Source organism: Eptesicus fuscus, chromosome 13, assembly GCF_027574615.1.
Source record: "Eptesicus fuscus isolate TK198812 chromosome 13, DD_ASM_mEF_20220401, whole genome shotgun sequence".
Taxonomy (NCBI): domain Eukaryota; kingdom Metazoa; phylum Chordata; class Mammalia; order Chiroptera; family Vespertilionidae; genus Eptesicus; species Eptesicus fuscus.
The window spans coordinates 54,997,774-55,009,158 of record NC_072485.1 but is presented as its reverse complement, the minus strand read 5'-3'; the positions used below and the strand labels follow the sequence as shown (position 1 = coordinate 55,009,158).

The 11,385-nt window shown below is 43.5% G+C and overlaps 1 protein-coding gene across 1 annotated transcript; it reads left to right on the top strand.

Moving 5' to 3' along the window:
• Positions 1-235: 235 nt before the first annotated feature.
• Positions 236-5,043, top strand: LOC103292794 (mas-related G-protein coupled receptor member X1-like). Its single transcript, XM_008149048.3, has 2 exons — positions 236-336; positions 3,819-5,043. The coding sequence occupies exons 1-2, from the start codon at positions 326-328 to the stop codon at positions 4,816-4,818; spliced, it is 1,011 nt and encodes a 336-aa protein (XP_008147270.2). The 5' UTR covers positions 236-325; the 3' UTR covers positions 4,819-5,043.
• The last annotated feature ends 6,342 nt before the right edge of the window (positions 5,044-11,385 follow it).

Here is an 11,385-nt window from a genome sequence, read left to right as displayed (position 1 = left end):
GTAACAGGCTCCAGTTCAAACATTCCTCACAGGAGGGGGACCAGATTGGGTAGAATGGGGAGAGGAAGAGATAAGTCATTGAACTTAGGGCAAATGGGAAACATCTCGCAAGGCCCTTGTCTCACATCTCCAGAATCTCACTTGCCAGGGCCCCTTGTGCAGGAAGTCACAGGGGCTGCCCAGCATCTTGATAAGCTTCTCTTGGTCATTAGGTTCCACTCCTGCTCCTCCAGACATCTCCAATCCAGGGGTAGGAGAGCATTCTCTGGTGTTCAGCACTCCCTGGAAAGCTCCTCTTTTTCTATTCAACACCTTCAACCAGAAGATGGTGCTCAGGTAAGAGTCCACTCAGAACTATCTTCTTTCAATGTCAGTTTTGTTTTCTCTCCCTTAATCCACATGGTCACGAGTGCATCTTGGGGTGCAGCATGCAAGTAGCCATGAGCATCCATGAAGGAGAGTCCAGAGACATGAAGCTCCCTCAGGGAAGCTTTGGATGCTGGTAGCTTAGGCTGTGAGAGACCTAGGTCCTTTCTGCTTCACAGACTTTGTTTTCAAACGTGAATTGTTGTTAATAACCTCAGGTTTCACATATTACCTTGCTGTTCTATGAGTTTGTTTATTCATTTGTTTGTTCTATGCATGTATCTTTCCTGTCCCAGACAAAAACACAAGGCACAAACACATAAGGCAAAGAGAGTTTAATAGAAAGACTGTGTATAAAGGGTGAATAGGACTAAGGGAAATCAATAGAGGATACAGAGGTCCCTAAAGATAAATCATAATAAGGAGCTAATGCCATTGCACATCCTGAAGTATAAAGGGAAAGTTAAGTTGACAGAACACAGGGAAGGCTGTGGCTGTACCGGTGGTCATCACTATGACCCAAAAAAAAGGCCTCAGACAGGGGCTCTCTCCTTAGGTAGAGTAACACTACCATGGCAAACTCACAGCCTGACAGCAGAGAGGCAGGGAATTGAACCTCAATCACCCTCCTCAGCTGTCAGTGTTACCCTTTCCTGAGAGCAACCAGGAGCAGAGGGAAAGGGAGCCCAGTGGTGAGGCAAAGAGATGTGTCCTCCCAGGATGCAGCGGTGGATAGTGAAGCTGGAAGTGAAATTTGACGTCAAATGAAGAGAATCCATTTTTCTTATAGGCTCTCCCTAGTTGCTTTTCCTGGGACTTTTTCTCTCTCACTGTGATTAGATCAACTTGTTATTACATCTCCTTTATTTGATCTGTTGGCACCCACTACTGGGTGTCACGTCTTAGAAATAATATCTCTCATCAAAAATTCCTTGAAGATGGAATGAACGTTGTTTTAAAAGGGGGTTCTATACAAATATTTTTAAGAATTTCAATTGATGATTTTGGTAACCCTAGAAGGAAATGCAAGAGAGGTTACTAGAAATTGGTGATTTCAAGGCATCAGACACTGCTCCCCAGCCCTAGAGAGGTGACTTCATTCTCATGCAGGGCTCCCAGACTCATCAGCATTCCATCCAGAGAAGAGGGGAAGGAAAAGCACAACCTAATTGGTTACATAACTTGTGTTCACCTCCCATTGGCTACCACCTGGTCACATGATGCCATCAAACGGGAATGAAAACTGGGATTAAAATCCATATTCTGGTCTAATAATGTCAGACCTATTATGTGAGAGAGAAGGAAATGGGTATTTAGACTAGCATTTTCTACACCCCTGAAGTTCTCTCAGGATCTGAGTTCACATGAAGACTTTACTCAGGTGCTCATCCCACAATGAGGCAGAGAACAGTGGTAAAGCCTCAGGCTGGGCTCCAGGAGACCAGGGCTGGCATTGGACCTGCTGTTCACCCTGTGATCTCAGGGAAATCTGTTGGCTCTTTTGGCCTTAGCTTCTTCCTGTGTTAAAGGATGATATTATAACAGATGGTCTCTAAGGGACATGTGCTCAATGCCAGGGATACAATAGTGAACTATCACAACAAAGAAAAAAGACAAAGCCCTGACAGATCTAGTCATCATTATTGAGTTTTGAGTTTAAAAAGGGAGACAAGCCCTGGCAGGTTTGACTCAGGAGTTAGAGTGGCAGCCCACAGATTGAAGGGTAGCAGGTTCGATTCTACTGGGGGAGCCTGCACAGGCTGAACCTGGCAAGAATTGACTGATTGAGTCTGTCCAGAGGCAAGAAGGAACTCCTGCAATCTCTGGTCTGTTCTCAGCTAGATTCGACCCACTTCTTCTTCCACACTTTATAAGCTTCACCTCTTTGCTATTTGTGAAATTTACCTATTCCAGTTTAATAAAACACACAAATGAGCTCCCATGCTACATTTGTCCCTAAGAGTTACTTCCTTCCTGTGCCACCACCCCCTACGTGTACCGGAAAAACCACCCTGGTAATGGGCTGCAGAGCAGGCTAAGGGCAAATAATCTGACACAGACCTGTGGTCCAGATCCAGGATCTTCCACTTGTGCACGTGAGAACTGGAGCATGTCATTCAGCCTCCTTGTACTTGTCTTTTCCTCTATGCCAATTGGGAGTAAGCATAGCACTGCCTCATAGGGCTATTTTGAGGATTAAAAGAGGTAATACCATGTAACCACTCAACAGCTGCTACTCTTCATCTATGTGTGAGTTGGTTTGTGTTTCTCACCTAAATTCTGCAAGAGCTTCTCTCTTCATCCAAAGCCCTTTGTAAAATAGAACTAAGCACTTCTTACCTGCACCACCACCAGGAGAATTCTCTTACACAAATGCTTCAATCTGCAAGGAAATCTCTACTCCAAATCAAATGCAGGGACAATGAGTGGGTTTCCCATTTAACGTATCATAGGAAAACCACTTAATAATGCCCCTTCTGTATTTCTGTCTCAACTACCTCTATTCACACCCTTGGCCATCTCTGTCTTTCTCCTTCCCAAAATGACTTCTTTCTCCTCTAAAATGCAGAGAAATTTAATTCAGTCCTGAATCCTCTCCCACTTAATAGAAGGTGTCTACAGGCATAAAAATATTCTTTCAAAGACACAAGAGCATTTCACAGAATGAATGCTTAGAACTGGAATTTTGATTTTGTTGCATATGTGTTTTTTCGTGATGGAGATAAAAGTGCTGACTTCTGTTTTACATTTAAAATTCTTCATTTAAAAAATTATGATATTATATTCAATCCAAATTTTCTTCTTCCCTTGGGCTCCTCATTCATTCATTCATGCATTCATTCATTTGTGGATTAAAATTTTATTAACAGCCCCATTGTGTTCCCACACAGACTTGGGCCCTGGGGACTCAACAGTGGGAAGAGTAATCACTGTCTATCCTCATAAAGATGACACACTGGGACATTTCTAATGCAACAGCTTTGGGTGTCCTCACTCTGTCCTAACAAGGGGTCTCATTCCCTTCATGAGCCTAAGTCATAACCTCCTTTCTCCCTGGTGAGTAGACCACTCTCAGCCACAGAGATTGCCCTGGGGCTTCTGACAGCCTGCTGTCAAACAAAGCCACTCTCCCAGAGCACAAGTACTGGGGAACTCAGAACCCTGTTGTCATCCACACCACCTCTGCAGACTCTTCTCCTCCTGCCTCCAGGGCACATGTCATGGGCTGGATGGTGAGTGGAGAGGTTGGACATAGAGGGTCTGTGTAGTAGTAGAAAGAGCCCAGGCTCTAAGTTTCAGAGAGAACTGGGTTTAAATTCAGGCTCCAGGACTCCAAGACTGTGTGTTTCAGGAAGAATCTTAATCTCTGGAAGCCCCCATTCGCCACAGACAGGGTGGCCATGAGGGTCAGTGGTCATAGAGCTGGTGCTCAAGTCTTGTTTTGTTTCCAGGCCCACAACTGCAGCGTTTCTGAGCATGGATATGACTGTCACAGCCTGGGAGACCGAGCTCACCCCAACCAATGGAAGTGATCAACATTATACAGAGTACATAATCCTGGGAGGATTTAAAGCCCTTGTGACCCTAGTGGGGCTGGCAGGGAACGCGGTGGTGCTCTGGCTCCTGGGCTTCCGCATGCGCAGGAACGCCTTCTCTGTCTACATCCTCAACCTGGCGGGGGCCGACTTCCTCTTCCTCTGCAGTCAGATTATATATTTTTTAGATACAATTTTCGACTTAGATTTTGTCCCCATTGAAGTCTACATGTTTTTCACTGCTGTGGCAGTGTTTGCCTACATCTCAAGCCTGAGCTTTCTCGGTGCCATCAGCACAGAGCGCTGCCTGTCTGTCCTGTGGCCCATCTGGTACCGCTGCCGCCGCCCCAGTCACATGTCCGCTGTCACGTGTGCCTTGCTGTGGTCCCTGTCCCTACTGCTGACCATCCTAGATAAAAGTATCTGTGTCCTTCTGTTGCATTTTATAAGCTCTTCCATGTGTCAGGTATTTAATTTCATCACTGTGGCGTGGCTGATTTTGTTATTTGTGCTTCTCTCTGGGTCCAGCCTGGTTCTGATGACCAGACTGCTGTGTGGCCCCCACCAGGTACCGCGAACCAGGCTCTACGTGACCATCGTGCTCACGGTGCTGGTCTTCCTCCTCTGTGGCCTGCCCTTCGGCATCACCTGGTTCCTCTTAATCTGGTTTCCAATTGACTTTCATACCAACCATCTTTTCATGACGATATTACTTCTGTCCTGTGTCAACAGCTGTGCCAACCCCATCATTTACTTCTTCGTTGGCTCCTTCAGGCAACAATGGCGGAAGCAGAGACACACTCTGAGGCTGGTTCTCCAGAGGGCTCTGCAGGACACTCCTGAGGTGGATGAACCTGGAGAAAGCCTTCCTGGGGAAGCCCTGGACATGTCGGGAAGCAGTCAGGGGCAGGGATGAGAGCCTCTGTCCTGGTCAGTCTGAAGTAACTTTGAGACTCACTGCTGCCCTGTCAGGCTTGGAAAGTATCTATTCTTCTCTGAGCCTCAGCCCCAAAATGCTTCAGTGATGCCCAATCTCTTCAAATAGGTTGTTTTTAAAAAGCTGTTCTAGTTTTTCTCAGAGAAAGTATTAGTTCAAATGTTTTACCTCTCCATTACCAATAAATTTCTCATGTGCTCTGAATTTCTTTATTGAAGGCTTTTTCTTAATAATCTTCATTGCAACAGAAAGAATCTCTGTCCAAATCAGAAAAATCCAGGTCGAAGTCCTGGTTCTGCAGCTCTCCTCTCCAAGCCTCAGTTAATTCATCTGCAAAATGTACTTGAAATCATCTGCTCATAGGATCATAGTGGGGAATAAATAAGAAAATTGATGAAAAGGACTCAGCCAGCATTATGCTAAGTGAAATAAGCCAGGCAGAGAAAGATAAATAACACATGATCTCACTCATTTGTGGAATATAATGAACAACATAAACTGATGAACAAAAATAGATCCAGAGAAACATCAATCAGAACGTCAAACCTCAGGGAAGGTAGGGGACAGTGGGGGTAAGGGGGAGAGATCAACCAAAGGACTTATATGCATGCATATAAGCTTAATCAATAGATACAGAAAACAGGAAGGTGGGGGTATGAATGGGAGGTGGGAGGTAATGGGGGAATAAGGACACATATCTAATACCTTAATCAATAAAGAAATTTTAAAAAAAGAAATTGGAAAAAAAGAAAAGGACTCAGCCAGGTGCCAAATATGACTAAATATTTCATAAACATCAGCTGTTAATATTTGTGAAGGCTCTAACATATTATTGGCTTAGAGGAAATATATAATAAGTAAAAAAAAAAAAAAAGAATCCTTGTCCTAATACATAAACTAATGTTCAGAATTTTTCTACCTGATAGGGCAGAAAAAGAAGATTCCTTATTTTTGCTCTCAGACTATATGCCCTTTAGATTCATGTTTAGTGCTGTGATTTGGGGCATTCTATACCTAAAAATCTTGAATAAATGAGTTGGCCTACTTCTAATCTCCTTGAGTTCTCTGGGTTTAGGGAAAATATCCTTGGAGAGAGTCTCTACCTGCATAAGCACAGACCAGGAAACTGGGCTAGTGAAAGCCCTCCAGTGGCATTTGTCTACAGCATGGTGACAAGTTGGCTTTGGTTCGTAGTAAAGAAAACCATGGCCTTTACCTTTGAGAAATGATGAATGGTTATAGCTCTCACCTCGACCAGTATAGAGTCTAGCACTATGTCCCACCAATTCCAATGTGGCCATTGTAAACTCAGGGTCAATTTTAAAATAGAAATTATCTTGGAAAACAATTTTCAGTAGCATGCAGATAGTAGATTTGGTATACTCTGTAAGCCTCAAGATTTTGTACAGATTTTTCTGGCTGTGGATTATAGTCAGTTTCAAGGCCAGTTCCCGTGAGTTGAAAACATCTGATCCTGCCCTAGTCAAGTCATTGTATTGGTAGACTTAGGTTCATTACAGAATTCTGGACTATTCTCTGACACTGGTTACTCATTCCTCAGAGAACTCAGGCAGACGTGGAGGGTCCACTATGACAATGTCTCAACAGACAGGGCTGTCTGTTCTTCACAGACAGTGAGGCCGCCACATATATTTACACTCAGGGAGAGGAATTCGTAAATGAATGCTGAGTCCTCTGGAGACACTACAGGTAGCTGTGAAAATGATACTAAATACAGTTTTCAATTTTTCTAACCAAATACATCCATCAGAACTACGTCTCCCTACGCTTGATCCAAGGCTCTTTCCAGTTCATCATTTTACTGATTCTGTGTCCTACATGCACCCCCTTCATTTCCAGATGCTGTACTAGGCTTGGCTGTAGGTAAGGGGTTCCTCAGTTGGATGACAGGGTGGTGGAAGAAGATAGGAAGATTGTTCATGTAGTCTGTGCACCTGTCGGAGCGCTTTGATGTGATGCCACCAACTTATACTGAGGGTGCTTATGAGATTCAGCCCTGTGAGTCTTATGATCCTTTCAGATGTACAGCTTTGAGGAACGCTGTAGGAAAATTTCACATTTTTTTGAACCAAAGACTGTTAGGTTTCACCTGGGCAACTGGTTATTTTTATGTCAGGGACATTCCTCTTCGTGTTGGCTGCAAGAAAACGTAGAACCTCTGAATTCTCAAGCCCAGCCATTGCAGCCACAATGAACACACGTGGCCCCAACCTTCCTCTATGGAACACTTACAACATTGTCCCAGAATGTCTGGTTTCTATGTCTCCCTCTTCCAACACCCTGTGAGGTCTTGAGGAACAGATAGCATGTCTTTGAAACCCAGTAATGGTCTTGGCCTGCAATGTAGGAGACGCTAAGCAACAATTTTTCTCAAGCAGCTCCTGCCTGATAATCATGATGTTTTCTTGAAAAGATTGGCTAAAAAAGGAAAAAGAAAAGACTGGTTCTATCACAGGTCTCACTGAAGTTCCTGCAGGCATCTCCCACTCAAGGTAACAGAAAGTGTTCTCTGGAATCAGTCAATAAGAGAAAGGCGCTTAACTTTCATTGCAGTCACATTGCTGCTTCCAGGGAGAAGAATGGAGGGGAGGAAAGAGTCTGCTCATGAGCTGCCTCCTCTCCAAAGCTAGTGACTTCATCTTGGGTGGGTCATGCAGAACATCCAGGAATTTCCTTCAGGAAGAGAGGAAGGATATGAAAGTCCCTCGTGGCACTTTTTGAGAGCTGTCATCCACAACTATTTATTTATGCATTACTACTACAAGCATCATTAAAACATATGTGACCAAGCACTGTATTTCTATGTTGAGCAAAAACCCTTTCTAAAATATTTTCTCAGTAGACTGTGTAACCAACCCTTTCCATTCCATCAAGAAAAGGTATTGATTTACATCCAATAAATGCTGAGCCCTCAAGGTTACTCACTGATTCCCTAATGCACGTGGACCTCAGAGCCCTGAGTTATCTGCTTCACTAGAAGCAATTGGGTCTGTTTCCAATACTGCTTATGCCATTGGGCTTATCCATGTACTTACCTCATTCGTCAAAATACAATATAAATCAATAAAAAATGATTATGAAGGGGAAATTATAGTTCTAATTAAAAGTAATATGAGTGTTCAATTAAGAGAAGTCTCAGAAACATTGTTATTGAAATGAGCATACATCTGACAACTATTCTAGATAGAAAATATTTAGCAGTATTGAGAAATATCCTCATGCAGAATGAAATACATATGATTTTATGATCTCCACTTACTACATATAAACAGCAAATCATAGGCAAGGTTTGATGAATGTGCTTTCTGCAAGCAAGTCAGAGTACAATTCTATGTGCTGGCCCACACTCCAAGGAAATTCCTTCCCTCTCTTTCATTTTTGGTGAATGAATTCAAGGTAATAGTATAATATGTATATTACAAATATATCCTTCTTTACAAATATATCCTTTAACAGATCTTTACAGTGAATGTATCCACTTGAATATATCAAGCATGCATTTCATAGCAAATTCACTCAGTCATTCTCCTGTTATTTCTATAAGTAATAACTGAGCATCTGCTATGCTCCAGTCCCTGTGCCAGGCCCTAGAGATTCAAAGACAGCATCCCCTCAGGCTGTAGAAGGAAGCAGTCTAGTGCAGTGCAGACTGTCATACAATATGGTACATGCCATCATAGGGTTATGTTTGGGGAGCAGAGGAGAAGTCATCTAAAACTTCTAAGTTGTCTTGCCTCCATCATGAAGAGACCAACAGCCAGCCCAGCAGATGCATAGCAGTATAGATTCAGGTGGCTCCTCCTGATGGACAACATCCTCAACAAAAGCTTTACCATTTATGAAATAGCTAGAGTCACTAGGCCAAATCTACTAACAGCCCCCAGTCTACACTCTGACATCCACCAATACACAATTCATGAAGACATTTTTCAAGAAGAGTGCCTTTAGGAGCTTAGGTCACAGGCCTTGCTCCACTACCTATTCCCGAACCCGTTGGTCCAGCAGAGGAAGCCCGGTCTCCACCCAGCCCACCTAGCAACCAGAGACCCTGGAATATGCAGAAATGCAGAACCTGTGTGTATGAGATTTGGAGCACTGGACCTGGAGTTTAGGAACCTAGATTTTTCAGGATGACTCCCTGAGAAACTTGAGTCACAAGCCCAGTCTAGGCAATCCAAGAAATAGTGAGATTATGAGGTTGCCTCAGCCTGAATCACATGCCATTTGTGCTCAGGTATCAGTTTTCAAATAAGAAGGTAGACTTTGACTTTACCAGAGATGTGGACTGGAGGTAACTTCTGTTGCAAGTCAAGCTGGAAGTAAATGACAGAGAGACTAAAACAAAACAAAACAAAACCATGCCAGTTTGGAACAATAGATGGAGTGTTGGCCCACAGGCTAAAGGATCCCAGATTTCATTCTGGTTAAAGGCATAATATACCTTGACTCCAGGTTATTACCGGGTTAAGGTGCCAGTGGACATCGATGTTTCTCTCTCTCTCTTTTTCTCCCCCTCCTTTCCTCTCTATCTAAAAATCAAAGGAAAAATATCCTCAGGTGAGGATTAAAAATAAATAAATAAAAATAAAAACCATTAAACTTTGATAAAAACAAAAAGCCCTAGCCTGTTTGGCTCAGTGGCACTCCACTTTTCCAGTGCTGCTGGCCCTCACTGGGCAAAGCCTCCTCCCAGGCTCTGACCAGGCCAAATGTTCTACTCCCCAGGGCTGCCAGACTCAGCCACAGAGGCCCAGGTTTTCCAGCCCACAGCCTTGCTCCTTGACTCAGGTCGCTACATGGCAGGGGAGAATCAGTCATTCCACAGGGTATGGAAGGCAGGCCTCCACTGCTCTCCAGCTGGACTGGACCTCCTTCCCAGGCCACACTGTCCAGTCTCCATCTGGCTCTCCTTCAAACATTCCTCTAAACAGGACACCCCTCAGGACCACCGGTCAGAGTGCCTGTCTGACAGCTCCACAGGCCCTGAGCTGCCCTGCATGGCTCCCACCCACAGACTCTCATGAAAGGAACTCCTGACAAATGTGCTTTGAGGAATGGAAGACATGAGATGTGAAATGCGAGGGTGAGCAAAAATATTGGATATTATGGGAATACATTTGAACAAACACTATTGAAAACAATATCTGTTTAATGTCTTTGGGGGGAAACAGAGTCAAAATCCAGTCCTAGAGCCCAGTAGGATGGGAGGATGGAAACAGAGGTTGAGTTTCCTAAGGTCTTGGTGTTTGGTGTTCATGAGGAGGGCAGACTTCTGGGGTGAGCTGTACAGTTTGTCCACTGCACCAAACAAAGGCAGAAAAGGGGAAGGGGCTGACCTACAATCCTCTAGTTAACCAGTGCAAGGCTCTGACTACTGGGAAGGAAGGGGCACATTTTTCTTCACACAAAGGCAAGGTCAGGGCTGCTCAGCTCAGAAAGAAGACCTTCTCCTAATCTGCATTAATGTGCTAGAAGTGGACACTTTTACAAGGTAAAACTACTCATTTCTTTAGATTTCACACTATTGTGTTACGTAGCTAAGGCAATTGACTGGTAAATAGAGAGTGTAAAACTTCCAGATAAGTTGAGAAAATAAATATGCTGTGTAAAGCCCCTGATGGACTGGGCAGCACAGAACTTCCTATGTTGCTCCCACTCCTTTATGAAATCTTCCAAAAATAGGAAGATCAGGACCTGTTTCTGGTGAGATGAAGGTTTTCATGCCTGCTGACTAAACTGGCAGAGCGTGGCAGCATCTCCTACCAGTGTGGGTCTGTGTAAAGAGCAGCTTCCCTTTTCAGGCAGAGTTTTACTTGGAACGGCCAATCCAATAAGAATACCACTTTGCTCACAGGCCTGAAACACAAGGTATTGGGCTAACAGATATATGATCATCTGAGGGTGAAAATATCTCAGTGGAGATTCTTTTTCTCTATGTGTGTGTACTTTTGGACTATGATTTTGCCAGGCTTTACTGAGATATATTTGTCATATAACATTATATTAGTTTCAAGTATACAACAAAATGATTCAATATTTGTGTATATTGTAAAATAACCATAGCAATATGCCTAGTTAACATCCATCACCACACATAGATACTTTTTTTTCTCTTGTGATGAGAATCTTTAAGATTTAATCTCTTGGCCACTTCCCAATATACAAAACAGTATTTTAAACTATAGTCACCATGTTTTACATTACCTGCCCAGGCCTTTTGTATTTTGTAACTATGAGTCACTATGGGGGGGTCTTTCTTTCCCTTTCTATTAAATTTATTAAATTAGTTGGGTAAACACAGAAATGAGTGAATAACATTGGTTAAGAAATTGTCTAAGTTTCAGCCCTGGCCAGTTTGGCTCAGTGAATAGAGCATCGGCCTGTGGAATGAAGGGTCCTAGGTTTGATTCTGGTTAAGAGCACATTCCTGGGTTGAAGGCTTGATCCCCAGCAGGGAGTGTGCAGGGAGCAGCCAATCAATGATTCTCTCTCATCATTGATGTTTCTTTCTCTCTCTCCTCTCTT